We start from the raw sequence: 23,068 nt of genomic DNA on the forward strand, positions 1-23,068 counted from the left end.
TTTGCTGATTTTGACAAACTTAAGTCTTTGCTTGGGTTGGGAAACCAATTCCCATTTCTAATTTAATTTTGGTTTGTCTTTTGGCATGAAGTAAATGGAGAAAACAGAACCACATTTCATAAATGTTTGTTCTGCGCTTAATATTAACACCTAAAAAAATAACTTTTTTTTTTTTGTCTCTCACTGTCCAAAGTTAAATCAGATAAAAAATTTTAGTTTTAGGTTACAATTACCAAAATTATATTTGTAAATGTCAGATAACTTAGAAAACATTTCTTAGATATGTTCTTTTGTAAACAACTTCTTTGGATTTTTTTTTTCCTCCAACATGGATTTATTACTAATGGCTGAATGAATTATTGATCTGCATAATTTTAATAAAGGGTGGTTTGTATGAATGTCCCTGAAATCAACAGATTTTTTAAAATTAGAATTTCGTTCTTGGAACAGCGAGACGGCTAACATCAAATCAAAAAGTGTTTATATTTAGTTTATCTTGTCCCTGCTGCAAAATACCATCACGAGACATTATTAATCAGTAAATTACTTTATAGTGAATTAAAACTGTTTTTGTCTCTAATGTGTGGTCCTGGAAAACTATAAAAACTTGCCTTGAAAATTCTTGAATTTTACTGTAGGAAAAGCATACAAACTGATTGTTGCAAGGTTAGGTCATCGTCTCATTTCAAAACACGCAAATACTTTACGACAAAAATGTTTAATACGACATAGAAAACTATTTAGATTAGAAAATGATTCTTCTACAAGGTTGGCGTCACAACACATTTAAGAACAACTCACAAACACAGATGCATATTGACAAATACCTACAAAATCTAAACCTCCTAAAGTTCTTAGAAATCTGAAGGGAAAATTTCCATTTGATAGAAACAAAAAAATAAACACTCACAGGGGGAGCATTTTTGTTTTGGAGATCAAAAGATAAAGGTTTGTCATGAGACGGGGTATTTTCTGGGGTGAGCGTAGTTGTTTTCAGAGATTGGAAAGCAAAAAGCTGCACCCTTTGGTCCGTTTGAAAAGTCCAAGTTGGAACGAGCCTGACCCAACGCTGGTGCAGTCCTGCAGCGCCTTCGCCCAACGTCCGCCTTTGAGTCTACAACAGATCTCTGATCCGTTCTAGATCTGAACCGGTTCATGTTTGGTTAGAAGGAATTAACCCCAAATCTGCTAAAACTCAACACTTCCTTAAAACAACAACACATCCAGTGTTTCAATTATTACATCATCAATTCATGGTAGCTGGAAGTCTGAGTTTTTAGTATCGTCCTCTACGGCTGGACGTTGAGACGGCGCCTTGGACTGCGTCTACGAAGAGGCCCGCTTCTCCTCGTACGGAGACTCGTAGACTTCCATCGGTGGGCAGGTGCACACGAGGTTCTGGTCGCCGTAGATGTCGTCAATCCTGGAAATGGTTGGCCAGAATTTGGTCTCGGGTCTGATGAAGGGCTGTTGGGGAAAAAAGGAAAACATCCCAATCAGACTACATGAACGGTTCCAAGTTTAATCTAACTTTTCATTTATTCAGGATAGATGGAGAAAGAAACAAAAACATACTCCCAATAGATTTTTAATTACAAATTTAAATTTGTTTTTCAACATAATCCGTTTTGAATAATTATAAATTAAATTAACTTCTTGACAATGGAGACAGAAATGGCCTTTGTTGTTCCACATGTAATGATAAAATAATAATTTTTAATCACTTTCTATAAACATCCGAAGCAGTTTGGAAGTTTGATACTCTTTATTTCAAACATTTTCTCAAAAAAGCAAGGACATTTCTGTTTGGAAAGTTTTTTTTTTTAACTCAGAAATCTCAGTGTTTATTCTGGAACATTTCTAAGATCTCAAAATTTCTGAATGTTTTCTAACAACTTTTATATATTTGAAAAACAAAAAAACGTTTTTTGGTAGAAATGTACTCCCTTTATTTTCCTACCTAAAGCGGCCCTAATACACTGTCATACATTATAGCTCTACATAAGATTAGAATAAAATATTAAGTGTAACATTAAAACAAAACAACTAGCTTTATTAATTAAAAATTAAAATAAAAGCTTATTTTGAAACTGAAAATGCTGTCATGTTTTTAAATCATGGAGTCTTATTAAAAATCTAAACTCTTGACATTTTCCTACGTTTCACCACTAGATGGAGACAAACACTTCAAATACTTAAAGAAAAAATAAAAGCGGATGAGTTTTATGTTGTTTTAGGTTAGAGTAGCAGAGACCAAGATGGAAGGACAGGTTTTCAATTTAATCCCCAGGTTTATGACACTCACCAGTGGGAAGGCGGCGTACTCCCTGGAGTACGGTCGGTCCCAGTTTGACGAGGAGATGCAAGCCAGAGAGTGAGGAGCCATCTGCACAGACAACAGCAAAAAAAAGAAATAAATTAAAATGGTTCATTCCTCCCACAGTGAAATTTAAGAACTTTTCCAGCACCACACTTTAAAGATAAAAGTTTTAATTTACTACAAAGTTTTAATTTACTACAATTTTCCCTTCAGATTTCTCCTGTCGGATTTAATAATGACTTCTGATAGTATTCCACATTCGACAGCAGAAACATTTTTATTTTTGTAAAGATTTAAACAGATCAATAAGACATAGAAATAATAGATATTCGCTACACAAACTAGCTAAACAAATCGTTTGAAGGTAAATCACCTTCCCGTTAAAATTAAACACTTAAACAAAATAAAGAAAATTATTTTTTTTAAATGTCTAAAAAGTTTTCTGGGATTCAGCAAATAGAAATAATTGTGTTAATTCTCTAAAGAAGAGAAGTTTAGTCTGATTTAACTTCATTGAGGACAAAAATATATATATTTTTTTACCAGGTGTATGAAAATATCTGGTTTTAACTGGAAGTAACGTTTTTCAAATTTAGGCTATGAAGCATGTAATTGAACTTTGCTACAAAATTGTGCAGTTTTAATTCAAGCACTTTACCCAGAAATCAAGCACTTTCCAAACCTTGAAAAGACCTCATTGAATTTCAAGGATTTTCAAGGATTGTAAGGACCCTAATGTGTTTAATCTTTGCATTTCTCCCACTGTAATGCATCTTTTCTTCCATAATTAAATCAAACTGGCGCACCTTGAGCGGGTTGATGCGAGAGTCCATCCTTCCCTCTTCGATGTCTGCGATCTCCTGTCGGATGGCGAGCAGCGCGTCACAGAACCGGTCCATCTCAGCCTTGTCTTCCGACTCAGTGGGTTCGATCATGAGCGTCCCAGCGACCGGCCATGACATGGTCGGTGCATGAAAACCTGCACAAAAACAGCAACTTATCCTTCTGCACATGCAGAATATATAGTTTTGTAATAGATGGGAAAACAATGTCCAGTTGATCTTACCGTAGTCCTGGAGCCTCTTGGCCAAATCGACAGCCTCGATATTTGCGGACTTCTTGAACGGCCTCACATCCAGAATAAACTCATGAGCAACAAAACCTGAACAAAACAAAACAAAAACAACTTCACCATTTAGAACTCATGCATCCAAAGGTCATTTGTGTTTTGTGGACATGCTTTACCTTTCCTGCCTCTAAAGAGGATTTTATAGTGACCTTCCACCCTCTTAGCCATGTAGTTAGCATTGAGGATGGCAACTTCTGTCGCGTGAGTCAAACCCTTTGACCCCATCATCTAAGCAAGACAAAAACAAAAGGCAAAGAGTTCAACTTTTCCACCTTAAACAAATAAAAACTTACTATACAGAGACCATTAAATCTAAAATAAGGTTGAAAACAACAAATTGACTCCCTCTACTGGATGATTTAAGTACTACAAATAAAATAACGGACTGGCATGGAAACAGAAAAGGTCACATTAGCAGTTTGGCAGCATTTCAGATATCGAAAACAAAATACTTCAGTTATCTCTTAAACTCTTCTCAGCCATATGGTGGAACACAGTCAATTTTTAGCTTGATATTTAAATAAAAAGTATCTAATATTCACCTTAATTTTGACATTTTACTTTTTTTTTCTATATTGAAGTTAAAAACTCAAACCCCAGGTTATCGTGTATCTGTTGTATGTCTCTGCTTCATCTTATTAGCAGAACTTAGTTGAACTTCACTCAGTCATTTGATTGAGGTGTTTTGGATCAGGGACGCCTCTAAAAGTTACTGGATACCAGCCCTTAAGGACTAAAGTTCTGGACTCCAGTTTCCTAAATGTTTGGGGCAATCGATGCCGACCTTGATGTAAGCCCACGAGATTGGAAGAATGGCGCTGGAGCCCCACGGCGCGGCGCTTATGGTCCCCAGAGAGCTGCTGCTGTTGACCGACTGCATGGCGACCACTGGGTGGCTGGGCAGGAAGGGGGCAAGATGTGCCTTCCTGATGTGGAAACCATTTAAAATAAGGCCTTAAATCACAGTAAAACAGACATGATTTCATCTGCATCTAAACGTTTTGCACGAAGGGCCAAAATCTCAAAGTTGAACTCATTCAACATTTTCTCTTCCCATCTCCCCCGATCAATAACCCCCAAATATTATTGTGAATTCTCTCTATAACCTGGGAATAAAACATCCGCCTTTACATTTACAGTCACTTAACATTTTGGGCTTCCATTGTTTAAGCCTATAAAATGTTTTTAATCTACGACTTTTGTTGTTTTTAGTTATGTGTTCAAGTTTGTTTTTGAGTAAAAACTCGCTACATGTTTTTATGAAATAAAAAATAAATAAGAAAAATAAAAATGTTTGTGTTGTACTTAACATTCTCAGTTTAAGAAGATATAAACTTCCCCTTATAAAAATTAAAAAATAGAAAATACAAATACTGCTGGAAGGCCACATTTTTGCCATTCTCGAATTGCAGTCAGGTCCAGAAATGGCCCCCGGACCGCACTTTGAACACCTCAAGTTCAGATGAAACAATTAACTTGATAATTTGTAAACTAATTTTGTAATCAAATAATCATTAACTGGAGAATGTCGAACCAAGAAGACCAGAAAGAATAAACACTCAGAGCAACAATTAAGGCAAAACTTTACGAAAATATCTGCATTTTGCATTTGAGATTTAAAAAAAAACCTCCTAAACTATTGATGTTGAGTCAAGCACAAAGAGCTGAGCTTTTCACATGCTGATGCTAGACGTATTTGTTTAGCTGAAGATGCATTATTTACTACAAATGATGGAGCATAAACTAAATAAATGACGGCAATAAAATGTTCGTTTTCTCACTTAAAAAGAAAGGATAAAATTATTTCTTTTGCATTTTCGTAGGCATTTCTAACATTGTATAAAATAAACTTCAGTTGTTCAATGAAAAATTGGCAGAATATGTAAGTTTTGTAATCTGATTAACCGTCAAAATAACAGATTAGTTGATTACTAAAATAATTGCTCGTCTTGATGTGAAGAAAAAAGCAGAGAAATCCTCGACTTACTGACATAAGGTGTTTAAACATCAATGAAAGGTTCTGATGGGACTCACACTCCGATGGGCCCCATGCCCGGTCCTCCGCCGCCATGAGGGATGCAAAAGGTTTTATGCAGGTTCAGGTGAGAAACGTCAGAGCCGTAATCTCCGGGGCGACACAAACCCACCTGAAGCCCAAAGTTAGGACAAACTAAGACACAAACTCTCATCCGAACCATTAAGCTATGTTGTAGCTTTATGTTGTGAGCAAATTCAAAGCAGTAGACATTTCCAGATAAATCTGCTTCAGTTGGACAATATGTTCTCTGGTGGTTCCCATTTTAAAGAGGGACTTAAAGATGTCTCAGAGTAAGGCAAACACACAAATTATACAAAGTAGTCTGAAGTTTCATATTTAAATGAGTAAAATTGTACTTTAAATGCAATTTAAAATGCAAAAAACATATCAAATATTTGTCTAGCTACTAATACACTTGAATAAAGAGAAAGCTAAATTATAAGTAACTTTTTAGCAAGATTTAAGAGCTTGTTTTAAGTCAATAATTCAAATAGTATTGATTAAAAATAACTATTTCCATCGGCAGTCTATATCACTAATCAGGCATTTTCTCCTGTTAAACGTGAAATGACAATAGAAGTACCGTAGTAATTTTTCATCAATACTAAGGAATTATTGACCTAAAACAAGCTCCTGTGTCTCACTAAAAATACACTTGTCAATTAGTTTTTTCTTAATTCAAATGTATTACAATATTTGGAAATTAGATCAAAATAATTGGTAAGATTTTGTGTTTTTGCAGTACAGCAGCAAATAAATTATTACTTTAGCATATAAACTGATGATAGGTCCAAACAAAAGTAAGTTTGAAACAAAAAGGAAAAAAAAAACAATTAAAATGTAACTGGACTTGATTCAGCTCTTTGCTCCCATCAATAACTTCTCAATTTCACTCAATTTAGTCAGAGCCCTGAACAGCGATCCTGCAGGAACAGCACCTGCAAATTCCCAAACTCATCATTTAATTGAAAAACTTTTCCCCAAAATATCTAAAATATTAGATTAATGGCAATAGCTCACTTTTTTAAACCTTAAAGCTAAAAGTATGCAGTTCCCCAGAGCCATAAGGATCTAATTTTTGTCTACTACTCACCTGAGCATTCATGTTGGCGCCGTCCAGATAAACTTGTCCACCATTTGTATGGATGAGATCACAAACGTCTCGGATATTTTCCTCAAACACTCCAAATGTGGACGGGTACGTGATCATCATGGCCGCCAGGCTGGCCTTGTGTTTGTCCACCTGGGAGAGAACAAACCAACCAAAGACATAAATATAATTACATTCAAATCTGTACAAATCAAATTACTGTCTGATCATCCATCCAGCCGATAAAACAATCTGCAGAGTCTTTTCACCAATAAGGTATTCAGCTTATTCACACTTCGCTTCATTACAATAAAAACTTGTTTATAGACCAACACAAAGTAAGCAAGAAAAATAATCCAAGCCGCATCGCCTGTTTGTAATCTGATTAAAAAGTTCAAGGTTTCAGTTTGTAAAAAGTCGCTGCATATTGCTGTAAACTCTTCCCGAAGCGCTTCCTATTGGCACTCACCAGGGCCTTGAGGTGCGCCAGGTCGATGTTGCCGTCTTTGTCGACCTCGACCACCTGAACCTTCATACCTGCCATCTGAGCGCTCGCTGGGTTGGTGCCATGAGCGGACTTTGGAATGAGGCAGACCTGAAGACCCAAACAATAATCCAACTTTTAGTTGGTCCATATACTTATTTTATCAGTTGAAGGGCTTTAAATATGGGCTGTTGAACAAAATCTAAAACTTGTCTCATTTTACATCCCCCCCCCCAAAAAAAAACAAACAAACAAAAAAAAAAAAACATCCTGTTTTTCTTTCTGCAGTTCTCCTGAGGTGAAACTCTGGAGCTTGTTTTCCACTGTCAGCCTTGGTACTAATGAGTAACCTGCTTGTTGGTTACTCATCCCTTATTAGGTCGACACTTCTGGCATTTTGCAACTTGGTCACAAGGACCAGTGGGGCGCTTAGACCTGCAGGTCAGCCAAAGTTGACAGACGGCGGCTGGCAGAGTCTTAGAACATCCAAATATGGAGTCTTGAAGGTGGATGGCCTGTGGTTGGATCACATTGCTGTCAGCCCCTTTGTTTGCACTGTTGTCAGATTGGACCTTGACTGTTAGCAGGATCATTTCGCTATCTAAGATGTACTTATGAGGAAGGAACTGAAAACAAAGGCGAGAGGAGAAAAAAAAATCCCACAGTCAGCCGTTCTTTAATCTGAGGTCGTTTTATCAGCGTCCTGTGCCAATTACAACCAATCAGCATGTTGGGATTCTGAAAGCAGTCAGTCATACCTAAAACATGTTGATCTGTGACGTTAAAATGATCTTCTGCAGAGGTCAACAGTAAATCTGACATTCAAGATCTTGTAAAAAATGTCCTTTAACAGCCCTTAATCAGCAGAGATCAGTGAATCAGCACAATCTGAGGAACAAAAGGTGATCTTTGCACATCAGATATTCACAATCATAAAACCTGCTTTAATTTTCAATCGTGCAACAGTTGATTAGTTATTTCTGCTTTACTTTAACCAATGTTAGTCTCTTTATTTGCATTATTTTGGTGAGTAAAATACAATGATGAAGTTTTGATAAAACAACCACTTCACATTCAATCAGTCTCAACCTGCAGCCAGGAATCATCATCTGTGCAGAGATGATGATTCCTGGCTTTGCTGAACTTCTATATGCAGTTATTATGAAGAGTTTTCTGAATGTTTAAAAGTTAGAAAAGCCTGAAAAGATCCTCAGTATACAATCTGAGACTTAATTGAAAGGCTTAATAAGTATTCAATCCCATTATTCTTCAGATAATCCCACCGTGTTTTGCCTGGTTTGATGTGATTTTCTTTCCACAATCACACTTACACTCCTGGAGTCTTCTCCCTTTGAGTTCAGGTAGGCCTTTATGGCGGCCAGGCCGGCGTACTCCCCCTGAGCGCCGCTGGAAAACAAGGCAAACACACAATGGTCATGCATCTCACATTATACTTTATTCTGTCAAAGTCCAAAGAGCAGCCTGTAGTAGTGAAAGAGCAAGAGGACAGACCGCTAGCTCCATGATAAACCCTCTTAGCCAACACTGCAGATAACAGGTGGGTGTGCGCCTTATCAAGAGAAACATGAAACATGTAGTTCCTCCTGTCTGACTGAAGAATAGTGGCTGAAACCAACTGCAAGTAAGATTAGATTAAAAATCAGCAATAAAACATATTAAAATCAGTCCATCACATCTGCAAACTGGGCAGTAAGATGCCTGCGATGTAAATGATTCAAGATGCGACTCAAATCCCAAAAAACATCCAAATCAATTATTTAAACTCCATATCTGATCAGACCAGATGCATTTACCCCAAATGACTATAAAGTCAGGAGAAATACTAACACAAAATTAGCACAAAATGTAAGAAACTGTGTTTGGTTGATTACTTCTTTGTGGCAACAACAATATTTCAGATAGATTTTATCCTTTCAGAAAACCCTGTTTGTTTCAATTTAAATGATGCCACATTTGTGCAGAAAATAGCTTTAGTCGACTAAGAAAAAGATTTGAGGAATGGCGTTAAATCCCCATCTTATGGATCCAACAAAGTATAAGAAAAGTCAATTTTTTCAAACTTTCAGAGGATTAGTACCCCTCATTATAAGAGGTATAATGAAAAAATCTATTGTTTTTTAAGTGAAGGGTTTGGTCCAGACCTCCTAAATGTTGCAGTAGCATCTGAAAAACTTTACTGATGTCACCTTAAAGCCTCTTCATTCCCCAATAGAGCTTACAATAAAGCTCTGATAATTTCTTAGATTCCTTCCAAATTAAGACATAGCTTTTGTCTAAATAACCCACATTTACAAGTGACAAAAAGCTGAACAGGCGTCACCTGTTTGGCTGGAAGGAGATCTTATCGTAACCCGTCAGCTCACACAGATCCTTCTCCAGCTGCCGGAAAAGTTTCTGGTAGCCCTCAGCCTGGTCCAAAGGCACGAAGGGGTGGATGTTGGCAAACTCCCTCCAGGTGATTGGCTGAGGGAGGAAACACAGTAAGACGGCTATAAATAAAAAAACAATCCAAATCAACTAAAACTCGATATTAAATCAGGAAATGGACTTTGTTGTCTAATTAACTAGAGAGTCCAGTTGTAACACTAGACGCGCATTAGCACCACTTGTAGAAATGTGTAAAAAGCCTGAAAGATAGTTATATTTTAGCTGCTCAGTTCTGCCTATTTTGAGCTCCTTTCAGATTGAGCCGTTTTAAAAGCTCAATCACTTTAAATCCAAACAAGTTGCTGCTGGCCACGTCCCAACTTAACGTTCACAATCACACCTGAAAATGGCTGGAAACAGATGAACAGTTATACAACCGTACATCTGGAAATAAAACCAACAAAACAATGGACAACCCTGACTGTCCTCCACATGTCTTAGAAAAATGATTCACCACATCAAAACTTTCCTACCAACAAACATCTCCATCTACAATAACTCTTAAGAATTAATGACTTACAATATTTAATTTCTCTTTGGGATCAATGAAGTATTTTGAATTAAATTGAAAAGCAGACGTAGAGCCTCCTGCAAAACCAACAAGGATGCAGCAAGTGATATATGGAGAAGCGAACAATAAAACGCTTGTCTTTTCCAGCAGCCATTGCGCAGCACATTCAGCAGTGCTGGAGTACTGCAGCTCTGTCTGGGTTGCTAGGTTACCGCTAACTGTGACTCAACAATGGGGTTTTTGAAATGGCTCATTTTCCAGACACTAAAAAACATCCATCTAATTGACAAAAACTGCAAGTAGGTTATTGCTAAGAGTTTAAATACAATTTTTAAAATGCTGAAATTCCATTTATTGTTACAAATTTACTTATATAGGATTTTTTTTCCTCCCAGAATTAATATACTCAAATTAAAAGCTGTATTTTTCTACATTTTTCATGTAAAATTATGCCACTGGGACAAAGCAAACTCACCATGAGTTCAGACGAACTGTTGAGCTTCATAGTGCAGGAGCCCTAAAGACAAAAGATCTTTAATCCACCATTAGAAAATATATTTTATGTATTTATGTCCAAACATCAATAAGTTTTAAGACTTACAAGTGGTATCATGCTGTGCACCAAGGAAATATCTTTGTTTTCCAGCCGCTTCATGTATCGAACTATGTTTGTCTCAGAGTGATAGCTGAATAAAGATAAAAAATAAAAAAAACACACAAATATGTCACAAACGGTCAAAATTCAGCTGCAGTAAACCAGACTTCAGAGATGGATGACGAAGCGCTTTTCCTCATATCTCAGTGACTATGTAGAAAAATAAACAGACTTGGACTTTATGGCTCCAATAAAGATTATATGGTCCAGTTTTAGAAACCAGGGGAGACATGCAGGAACAGCGTTTGATCAGCCATTTCATTACAACAGAGTGGCAGAAATCCCCAACTCAGAGCACCGTACTAAATCTACTTCACAGGGATTTAGCGTCGGCTCACTTCTCCCTTTGAAAATATAAACTCCAGAAAGTTTTCCATAAAATTGCAAGTAAAACTTTTATTTAAATGGCTTTAACATCAGAGGTGCTTGAAGAAAATGTTGGAAAAGTAAAAGAACCAAAAAAAAAAACAGTGATCACATTTTGCAAAGGTATTCACATGCCTTAAACGTTTCATTTTATAACCACAAACTTCAGTTTATGTTATTAGTATTTTATGCAGCACACAGCTGGATTTATGTAAAGATAATATTATAGATGAACTCTGATTATTATTTCAGGAACTTAAGAAATGTCTTTGCACCGGATTTTATTTAGAAGTATCAAAAGTCATAACTATTCATGAACACCACATTTTTTAAAAACATTTTTTGGGTGAAAAACTTTTAAAAAATAAATAAATAAATAAATAAAATAAATAAATAAAACACACTACAAAGGCACAAAATCTTATCAAATATTTTTGGTCTAGTTTCTAGTGCAAATATCTTAGTACACTCGAAATACAACAAAATAACTTACAAGTACGTTTTAGCAAGAAATAGGAGTTTGTTTTAAGTCAATAATTAATTCATATTGATGAAACAGTATCTGTTTCATCCAAAGAGACACTCAGATGTTTTCACAGAGGTGAGAAATTAAAACAAAAACAAAAGAAAAATGGAAACTATATACACATTAAGGTAGGAAGTTATTTTACAGTATCTCATAAAAGCAGCAAAGCTGTAAAATTATCCAAAGAGACACCCAGCTGTAGCCCGAGAAGTGAGGCGAGATTTTTTTCCCCACTTATGACATTTTCCCCATGTTACGAGTGAAATAATCGGCCAGTGGAACTGGTACCTTTTCCATAAATATTAAAGAATTATTGACTTAAAACAAACTCCTACTTCTTGATAAAAAGTTACTTGTAAGTTATCTTAGTCTTTTTTTAAGTGTACCAAGATATTTTCACTAGATTCTACACAAAAATATTTAACATTGTGTTTTTTCACTGTATGCATCATCCTCCTTCCACTTGTCTGTTGTTCTGTCACATAAAATTCCAACAACAAACATTAAAGTTTGTGTTTGCAAAAGGACATAATGTGAAAAGGTTCAGGGAGTGTGAATATTTCTGGAAGTAACAAGTGAACTGATGTCCAACCTGTTGAATACTTGGTGAGTAAGGAACTTGCTTGTCCTCTTAAAAGGACTTCCCATGATTCCCTTCACTCTCTCGCCCATCTTTTCAGCAATCAATTCCTGCAAATTATATATATATATATATATAATAAAATAATCACATTCAATTTGAACTGCATTTTGTAAAAGATTAGATTCAAACACTTATCACTATAGAATGAAAGAAAAATAAAACTATGTTTAACATACAGCTGAAGATTCACAACCAAAGACCCAGAGCAAGTCATCCAAGTCCCTTTCAGTCACCGTTTCATCCAAAGAGACACCCAGCTGTTGTCAGAGAGGCGAGAAATTAAATCAAACACAAACTTTACACACATTAAAGTAGGAAATTATTTTACACTGTCTCATAAAAATTCCAAAGCTGTAAAATTATAGTACATCTAACTCTCTTTGCATACAAACTCACCACACTTTTATGAAGATGAAATGTTTGCTGTTTTTCTGGTTTACCACCTTCTATCCTTGCAAGCCAACATATTTGGTTTTCATGTATTTGCATATTCAGAAGAGCAGCAGTTATAAATGTATAGGTTCTTTGTTGTTGCTTTCATTCAACATTTGCTATTTTTACTGAATAAAGGAGACAAATTACCTCACTTTTTTGTACATTCCAGTAGTGTTATTACAGCCCACCCTCAGACTAAGCTGCCTTTTACAGTCATGATAATCTTATGCCAACTTTAATTTCCTCCATTCGTTGCAACATCAAATCCTAAGAGCAAGTTGAAACCAGAAACTTTCTGACATCAAATGTTTTTGGTATTCAGCTTTGTTTCCCCTCAGTGACTAAACGACTGTTGCTGCCAAACATCTTCGCCTCTGTGCTTTCAGAAAACAAAAAAACATGCAGGTGCTCACCACTCCTTCGGAGTAGACGCGCAGGTTTATCTGCCTCTGCACAGCTCTCTCCAGAATGTCTTTGGCAGCCACACTACAGTTTACCTTCAGTGTATCATAAAACATGTCGCTGTGCAGCCGGTGGCCAGCTCTCTTCAGACCTGAGACAGAGCAAAGAGAAGAAAAGCTTAGTTTAATGCTCATATAGATGCACCCAACTCAGTAGCCTTAAATTGGAAAAAAAAAACTAGCAAAAAAACTATCAAAATGAGTTCCAACAAGTAAAAAAACAAATATCTCCAGAAGTTGTAATTCTGAATTGGAAATACATTGTACAGGACATTTGTGACTATATCCTTTCGGTGTTACATATAATGGAGGAAAAAAATAAAAAATAAAGTCAGCTCTAGCCCTCCATTCCTGGAGATTAGTGCCACAGAAATGAACAAATCTTATTAATTTCCTGCATTGCATGTAATTCTTCTGTGACATTTCCAAACTCCAAATATCGACTTTCAAGGCAAAGCAAAGGCCATCTTCTACCGAGACGCCACTGAGTTAAAAAAAGTAACAACTTAACTCTGCTATTGAGTGAATGACCTCAAGCAGCCAAAGGTTGCATTACACAAGGACATTGACCTTTGTTTTATCAGGCGCAAAGCTAAAATACAAAACAAGAGTAAAGAAACGTTGATAGCTCACAGTAAGAACAGATGCTGATGAGGGTGAACCAGGAAAAATTGTTTTCCAGGCGCTTGAAGTTTAAAACCAGAGGGGTTTGCAAATCATTGAGTTCAAGATGTTTCAGACTTTCACATGGTTGTTCAGTAGCACATGTTAATATAATTAAATAAAAAGCTAAAGAGCAAATATTCTATTTTTCTTTGTTTAATATACCAGTCAGATAAATACAGTTGGTGACAAATCTCTAATAATTCCCACTTTGAATCCTGACTATTAATTTCTTCCATCCATATAAAGTCATTTATTTTAACTTCTGAGAAAAAGTGTATCAATTAAATCACATCTTTTAGTCAATTGAGCAGTGCCAAAAGATAAAACCATTTTCTTTATCCAATGACAGTTAAGATGGCCACCAACTTACCCATAACCCTGGACAAGCAGGTAATGACAGATTGATGGAAAACTGAGACAGACCAACTTCAATGGCAAGATGGTTTTAAAATCTCCATCAGTATGGCGATATTTGAAAAATTCTGTAACTACAGTTTGAGAATCAGTTTGGATAAATTGTGAGTTAGCTTAGGATTTAAACTTCTGTATTTTTGAAGAAATGAAATTGATCGAAAAGCCCAAACAGGTGAGAAGTGATCACACAGCCTGAATTTAAGTTGGTCCATTGCGAACAACTTGTTGATTCCAATGTGGCAAAAATTTAACAAACCAGGACATCAACAATCATAACTATGCAAATTTAATATGAGCCCAAAATACTGCCTCAAAGTCTGTTTTTGAAATAAATGTTGGGCTTTGACTATCAAATAAACTCCAGTTTCATTATAAAATGAACAGATAAACTAATTAATTAATGTTTTATGATAGTATGATAGTATCTAATCAATTTTCACAGCATAACTAAACCACTGCAGTGAAAAATTACCTTCAGCAAGGATCAGAGCAGCATTGTGTGTCCTCTCAGCAATGTGTTTAAGTCCTTGAGGGCCGTGATACAGGGCATACATGGCTGCCATGTTTGCAAGTAGAGCCTTTAAGAAATAAAGAGATTATTTGTAAGCAAAATACAAAAATGTGAACCTTTGTGCAAAAAATTTTAAGCAAGATTGAGCAAAAGTGGGTGTGGTTATACTTGTGCGGTACAAATGTTGCTAGTCGCCTTGTCTCTGCGGATGTGTTGCTCTCTGGTCTGCAATGCAAGACGATACACTTCCTTCCCTGCTGCATCCCTGAAATGAATATACGTTTTTCAATGCTAAAATAAAACCAGACGTCTTATAAAAGTTGATTTAAAAAAAAAAAATCAAGGTTGATTCTCACCGAGTGACTCCCACCATTCTGCCAGGCATCATCCGGACGAGGTTGTCCTTAACGGCAAAGAAGGCGGCGTGTGGGCCTCCGTAGCAGAGTGGGACCCCAAACCTCTGGGAGCTACCCAATGCAATGTCCACTCCGAACTCTCCAGGTGGGCGGAGAATGCAAAGGGCAAGCAGGTCAGTGGCACAGCAAGCCAGGGCCTGAAAAAAAAACACACACACAAAAAAAAACACAAGGATTCAGACAGAGCCATTGTTAAGCAAAATTAAACAACTTTTGGCTGTAGGAATTGAACCAGGGGGGCTCCAGTGGAGATTTTGTCAATCTGGAAATCAAAACTTTGACAGATTTAATTTCAGAAATTCCCCACTGCTGCTTTGGTCCATTTCAAACAAAACCTCACTATGAAATTTAAATAATAAATGGGTTCTAAAGGATTTTTACACTATAGTTGCACTCATAGCGTATATACATTCAGAATAGTAGGTGACCAGGTATTGAGTGCCTTGCCCAAGGGTACATCCACTTTTAAAAGTTGGGATAAACAATTTTCAGAGTGTAAGACAAAGTTTCTTCCCAGTGTGCCACAAGCATCCCATTTAGCATCAAATCATGGCGATGAACAGACAAAGACATCTTAATGAAACAGAATAAGGATTATGGTCTGGAAACAATTTATACTATATTCTCTTTCCAAACTAATCAAGATATGAAAGATATTTCAGTTTAACTCCAAACTGCATATCTGTGACCCAAACACAGCTAGTAGTCAAAACATCAATACTCTTAACGTATATGTGTGTGTCATCGGCATAAAAATGAACTCTTCTTTTTAAAACCAGCCAATTTAGACACATTTACACAGACAAAAAAAACAAACAAAAACACTGGTTTCTCTTTGCAATCAGTCACCAGACTAACCCTAACCCTAACAGGATGAACTTGAGGTGTTTTATGTGGTTAAAGCACTCTTACCCCTCCCTTGTGAGCTCTGTCCACAAGGGCAGTGAAGTCCTCCACTCTGCCATCAGTGTCTGGATACTGGAAGAGCACACCGCTTACATCCTTCCCACTAAAGTCCATCTCATGAGGCAGCTTCAGAACAGTTTTCACTCCAATGTAGCTGCAGACAGAGAAAGCTTGAGGTAGATTATTGGTGTCCAAACGTTTTGCACAAAGGGCCAAAATCCCCAAGCTGAAAGCATTTATTGATCAATGTTTTCTCCCCCCTCAAATAAAATCCAATAAATATTATTGTGAATTCTCTCTCTTTTACTTGCATAACAGTAAATAAAACATGTAGTGTTTGGGCTCAACTCTATAAAATATTTTAGCTTATTCCCAGTAACAAAAGTAAGAATTTTTTTCTACAAACTTTGCGTTTTTAGCCAAATGTAATGGATGGGTGTGCCCAAGTCTGTTTTTCAATAAAAACTAGCCAGATATTTTTATCAGATAAAAAGCAAAAAGTAAAATGTAAGGACCACAAATGGGCCCCCAGGCCTCATTTTGAACACCCTTGAGGAAGATTTAATGTTTGAGCTACATGAGTCAAGTTTAGTTTTATCTGTGTAGCACTTTTAAGCAACCAAGGAGTTCAAAGAACATTATAACATAAAAACCATCACCAACTGTGATCGTATCATTAAAGTTTCTTTTCCATTTGCTTGTATTTAGCCGTTTTCAAACAAGTAATTAAAGGTTTATTGGACATACTTGGCTCTGGTCTGCACCACTGCAATGGTCTGAGGATGGCAGCGCGGGTCAATGTAGAACGTTCTTCTTTTGTTCTGTCTGTAGAAAACAAAACCAACCAACTGAAGAATATCAAAGCTTTATTTATTAATTTTCTATTCAACCCATAAAACGTTGTATTCTGAATATAAATACTTCTACAGACTAGAGTTTGTCTACCTGTTGCAGAGCTGCATGGCCTCTGCAGCCGCCGTCCCCTCATCCAGCAGGGAGGCGTTGGCGACAGGCATGCCTGTGATGTCACAAATCATTGTCTGATAATTGAGAAGGGACTCCAGGCGGCCCTGAGAGACCTCCGGCTGGTAAGGCGTGTACTGAGTCACCCTGAGGACAAAGACTGGCTGTGAATCAAGTCAACGAGTTCGGACACAAGGACAATAGGCCAGAGTTGCTGATAATCAATAGAGCGGGACAGCCAGAGGAATGCATTGTGTGTCTCCTCCTGGCTAGGGAGTTTGGATAAAACATGGCTGCCTTGAATTTGGCCGAATGAGAATCTTGTCAAGCAGAAACCTGGTCAGAAGCACATCACCTGTTTTTACAAGAGGCAAATCACAAGACCTCAGATTGAAGGCACGTTATGCACAACAATTAAACTTCAGGCAAATAACCCAAACTCAAATTAATTAGTTATTTGTGATCACAAGACAATCGCCTCACAGGACCTTCCTTAAGGTTTCTCTGGTCGTCTGAGGACACTCACCAGCCAGCATTCTCCAGAAGATTACGCTGGATGGGTGGTGGCACCGAGCAGTTGTAGTAACCCATACCAATGTAGGACCTCCAAACTTTGTTCTTTGACGCAATCTTCTGCAGAGCCTCCAGAACCTCATTTTCACCTAAAAAAATAAAAATGTCACACACGTGACATAGCACAGCTTTCTATAAAAGATATACATCTGTTGATTTTATAGAGGAGCACTGAATTTACAATATTACATCTTATTACTCATTAACCTTAAACCCAGAGTTGGGTGGTAACAAGTTACATTTACAAGTATTTTTGCTACGCTGTACTTTTTACTTTTACTTGTAATTTTATTCTGAAGTATTTCTACTTTTACTTACTTACTGATTATACAAGACCAAAACTTTTTCATCAACATGTGGAATAAGATGTTTTAATCAGAGGAATCCATAGCTGAATATTGTTGGCCTCCAAACTAATGCAAAACGTAAAAGGAAAGACCTAGTCAACGCACAGACCTAAAATCAATTTAAAATCCATTAAAGGATTCAATTGTTTGTTCAAGAACCAATCTCTACAGACATACTCTGTACTATTAACATTTGTTATTAAGCATGAGAAAAACATTTTTCCTTCCAATTCCAAATTTAACTCACTGTTAAAGTGAACATCAAGCAATAATTGTTTTTTCAGTAATAAAAAATAAAATGACAAATTCTTATCCAAGTAAGAATTTCAATTCATCATTGTCAAAATAAGTTGAAATTAATGAAGTTCAAAGAAAAAAAATTAATGACTTCCAAAAATATTTTTTTATACACTAGGTTTTTTTTTGCACACTAAGAAATATCAGTAAATTTGAAAACATGATTAAATCCAGATACTGTGGAGTCTAATAATAATAAGGCATTTTATTTGTCAGCGTCTTTCAAAACACCCAAGGACACTTTACAACATTAAAGAATGAATCACTTCTTTGTGTATCCTAAATCAATGTTTTTCAGGCGAATTATTTGTTTGTGAAGCTGTAATTGCTCTGTCATTAACTCTCAGTCTTACAGTTACTTGAAGAAGTAGCAACAAATTGCGGTAAAACTTTAAGTCCATATTACCTATTCTGACTGAGAGATCCTGAAAAATCTCCCATTTCCAAAATAACCATCTGATGGTGTTTTATTTATCCACATCTATCTACATGCACCAATCAATTATCCACTAGCAGATGACACCTGTGGCTTCTTTCCCAGTGTTGTTTTCCTCTTTTCTGAGACGTCGTCGGGACGTTTCTGCTATGAACGACCCGCCTCGGATTCCTCCGGCCTTTCCAGCTGCCTAGCAACTACAAGGAAATGGACAATACTGCCCGGCTGCACCAAAAGCCCCGACTACTCCTGCTTTTCAGAAAAGAAAAGCGAGAAACTATTTCTCTGTGGTGGACAACTGGATATTTACGGCTTTTATTTAAGAAAAAAAAAAGGAAGTTCACCAGATTTACATCTAAATTAGGCTGAGACATTTGTTTGTTTTTTTTTAATAAGTGGATGCTCATTTTGTCAAACAGCTTTCCCATGCTTCCAGAGTTTTGGAAGGCATAATAAAAAGCCTGATTCAGGAGCGTCCATGAGGGCTATTGTTGCACAGAGAATCCATATCTGGATTTGCAAAGCAAAGCCCTTCAAAGCTGAACAAGCAGAAAAACCAACACTGCCTCCAGTTTTCTCCTTCAGCTTGGTTTGCTGCATTATAAAACCTGACAGAGTCAGAATGGGCCAGAGGAGGTTGACTGGGTCACTAAAAATAAAAAAAACTATCCAAATAATTGCCGTTTTAGCAAGGTCTTTAAACTTACTCAAATATAACAGAAACTACTTGGAGGTGGGCATTACTGCAGTTTGAGATTTAACCATTTGTAACCAATTAATTCACACTTAGTATATCATTAAATGAAAATGTTTTTCTGCATTTTTCCCAACCCGAGTTACAGCTATGCCTTTGTGCACAGAGACACAAATGAGTCAGATTAATTTGTAAAAATAAATAAATAAATTAGTATTTTTCTGAAACAATAATTTTTTTTTAATATTTTTCCTAAAACTGAAAGTACTTTTAAACAACATGCCAGAGAAAATGTTCTGGGCTGTTAATGTCACCCCTCCCCCACCTGTTTCTGTGCACTCCTCCTGGTCAGCTGGCTAAAAGAACACTGCTACGCTTTAGTCCTGCTTACATGCAAGATAAATTAAGACATATAGAAATATTTCCAAAAACCACAGACTGTCTGTGAGAAAGAGAACAGCAATAAAGAATCATATTCAGCACCATAAACAATTAAAAACTAGAACTACATTCAATAGTGATGGTGCTTTTTGATTATCGCTGCACATCAAAATGATAAATCTGACAAAAAACAACAACCATTTTTCATGGTTTTTAAGCAGAATCATAATGAAAATGTTTTATGTTTTTAAATGAAAGCATTTAAACATTTTTTTGTGAAACAAAAAATAAAAAGTCATGATACAATATAAAAACTGTACTATTTATAAGCAGTTTTGCCAAACAAACCAAAGAAAACCTTCCTATCACTGAAATCAAAACTCTAATCAAATATAATTTAAAGAAAATAATATGAATAATTCAAATAATTCAAAAATTATTTAAAAAAAAATAAATCACCACCTATTTATTCACATAAGAGAATTTAAAAATGTTGGACAAAAAGTTATTATTTAAGGAAGTTGCCAGAATTAAATATTTGCAATTTATCACTTTTTGTGCATGTAATTTATTCTGAGAAATTTCCACAGCATGATGCTGCCTCCAGCATGTGTGACAGCTCTTGGCTTCTCTAAGCTCTAGATTACAACAACATTTAACTTCCTTTGGGATCAATAAGTATATGTGAATTGGCAAATTTTTTCTGCAATTTTTTTTCTGAATCATGTGCCTAAGACTTCTGCGCACATTAATTTAAGTATTTTATTTGTCATGAATAAATTTTAACTTCATTTTCCAAATCCATGTATTATTTTATGAGATTAAAGTTGTTTTGATCAGAACTCAGTGGCAGACGATATGGTAACATTTGTGTATAAGAACAAGCTTTCATTAATTCCCTCATCATTTTAAAAAGATAATGCACAAAATGCTGGGTTTCTCATAATGTCTCACTTCCTTACAGAACAAACTTTTGGGAAAAAGCTGCATCCTGACGCAGAAACACAGAGCAGAACAGGAGAGAAAACATCGAGGTCAGTCTGTGAACCAGATCACACTGAAGTCACCTTATTAGGAACCCCCTCGGCTGTGATGTAATGTGAACGCTGCAACCAGATTAAACTGGACTTGGGACCGGAGCTCAGGGCTAAACTTTACACTCCAGTTGCCATCCTATGAGCATCGGCTTCCCATCAGGAGATTGGTGCTGCTCGCCGAGTTTCGCAAAAACAACTCCTAATATGTTCAAAGGAAGACTTAACACACAATAGAGGTGCAACCTACATTTCAGCCACTCACTTGGCTTCATTGGATGAGGGGAGACTGAGCCGTGCACAGTAACTACTGCTGACTGAGACAAAGAAAACTACCATTTTCTGCCTGTGAGAAACTCGAAAATGTTGACAGATTCGAAATCCAAAAGGAGAAACGTGGTGAAATAAACCAAAACTTACAGATTGGATCATCCATCTTCAAACTGCGCTGAACGCGGATGGAGGATGGAACTGTGTTTTCGATCAACTGGGCGACTGACTGCGAACAAAAGCATTTAAATGAATTAAAAGGCGCGCAATAAATAAAGACTGTAACTTAAAGCGATTGATATAAAAGCCCATAAATATGATCAAAGGGATAATCTTACCTCGAGTCCCAAGACATCCAGCATTTCTCTCTTCTCCCTCTCACCTGGACCGATGTGCCTCTCTGCAAAGTCGTCGTGCCGGGGTAAAATCCGCTCGATCTGCCTGGAGGAGGCGGCTGCAGACGTCCTCAGACCCCGGTCTCCTGCTGCTGTTGTTAGGGACGCTGAGCTGCGCTGGAGCCGGATCCTGCTCTGAAGTTTCCAAACCACGCGGCTCCTGTCGCTCAGATGCCTGCATGGTGCGCTCGGATGCACCGACTTGGCCACAAAGACCCTCCAGGACTTAGCGCAGCTCTGCATCTCCGACTCAATGTGCCAAAAAAAAACCCCAGCAAAGCTCTATTATTCTCCTCCTTTCCTCTCAGAAGAGGTTCCCTCCACTGTGCGGGGAGAAACTGCACACTTTATACTATTGCACAGTTGCACAAGAGCGGACCAATCAGCGCGGAGATGCTGCGTGACGCAGTGACGAGCCCCAGCAAAACAGCTGCTAAACTTTCTCACGTGCCAACCCCCAATGACCAAAAGAAGAGGAAAGAGGAAATGTGTCGCTAAAGTGACCTTTGAACCTGATTTGGGTCTAAAGTTCTCCTGGACTTTGGTGTAATCACTGATGCTAATAAATGTGCGTAAAAAGGGATTTTATAGCGCCAACTGATGGATTTCCATCACCTCATAATCAAGGGGCGGGAAGTTTAGGGCAATTCCAAGGACGCCTGACTTAAAAACGGAGAAACGTTTTTATTTGAATAGAAATATAGACATATGTCAAGAAAAATAATAGGGTTGTTTTAAATAGTTTTCGGTAATAAAAGTTAAATGTTGCTACTTCCAAACTAAAAAGCAAAGCATTCATATTTATTGAGCACCCCGTGTCTGTATGAAATGGTTTGTTCCTGCTTAGCTAAGTTGACCGTGTTTAGCAGCGGTCAGTAAAAGACAAAAAACGATAGTGATTATAATTATAATGCCAATAAAAATATTAAAGACTTGTAAAAAAAAAAAGAAGAAAAGAAAACATAAAGATGTCCGTTTCTAAGCAAGTTTGTCTACAAGGTCGTTGATTAAACTAGTTATAAGCTAAATGGCTTTAGCTAAGCTATCTAAGCTAAAGGATAGTAATCACTAGTCGAAGCAACTCCTGTAGAAAAACTGGGTTAGAAACTTTGTCTTTTATTTTCTTTCCTTATTTATCTCAGCTAGAAAAAACAAAAGAAGAAAGTATCAATTTGTGGTCTACTTTTTCTACAAGAGTTGATTACTCTGGTGACAATTAACCTTTCAGTTTAGCTTCAACCTTTTACTTCCCTAGCTTAGCTGCAGACTCCATTTCACCATCATTTAATCAGTGAGGAAAACGATTTATTTGTTCCTGTACCTTTTACTATACTTAACAGGTGAGTCAGTCGTCACCATAACCAATTCCTCCTGTCTGTCCTAGTGCAAAAAGTCAGAATCTGTTTCCAAATCACTTTCTTTCAATAGAAAAAAAAAAGCTTTTTAAAAACTTTAACAAAAACTGCAGGTGTGGCTCTGTGTCTGGTGATTTTTTGATCAAAGCATGTTTGTTTTTCATTCAGTGGGTAAAAAAATCCAGAAATTTTACTCTAGTAAGAGTAAAAATACTTCATAATAAAATTACTCAAGTAAAAGTAAAAAGTACATCATAGTAAAAATAATCCCAAAAATAAATTAAAAAGAAAAAGGTCACTAAAA

General features: G+C 36.7%; 1 protein-coding gene across 1 annotated transcript; it reads right to left on the reverse strand.

Moving 5' to 3' along the window:
• Window positions 1-699: 699 nt before the first annotated feature.
• Window positions 700-21,742, reverse strand: gldc (glycine dehydrogenase (decarboxylating)). Its single transcript, XM_055039815.1, has 25 exons — window positions 21,353-21,742; window positions 21,165-21,243; window positions 17,509-17,644; window positions 16,965-17,129; window positions 16,767-16,844; window positions 16,026-16,173; window positions 15,054-15,250; window positions 14,866-14,962; window positions 14,659-14,764; window positions 13,059-13,198; window positions 12,387-12,467; window positions 12,160-12,257; window positions 10,622-10,706; window positions 10,496-10,537; window positions 9,403-9,545; window positions 8,393-8,468; window positions 7,047-7,172; window positions 6,581-6,730; window positions 5,484-5,596; window positions 4,234-4,375; window positions 3,566-3,677; window positions 3,387-3,482; window positions 3,127-3,299; window positions 2,306-2,386; window positions 700-1,467 (listed from the first exon to the last, which is right to left on the reverse strand). Exons 1-25 carry the CDS (start codon window positions 21,650-21,652, stop codon window positions 1,327-1,329), a joined length of 3,105 nt encoding a protein of 1,034 aa, XP_054895790.1. The 5' UTR covers window positions 21,653-21,742; the 3' UTR covers window positions 700-1,326.
• Between the last annotated feature and the right edge of the window lie 1,326 nt (window positions 21,743-23,068).

Source organism: Poeciliopsis prolifica, unplaced genomic scaffold (assembly GCF_027474105.1).
Source record: "Poeciliopsis prolifica strain line A6 unplaced genomic scaffold, Auburn_PproV2 SCAFFOLD014, whole genome shotgun sequence".
NCBI lineage: Eukaryota > Metazoa > Chordata > Actinopteri > Cyprinodontiformes > Poeciliidae > Poeciliopsis > Poeciliopsis prolifica.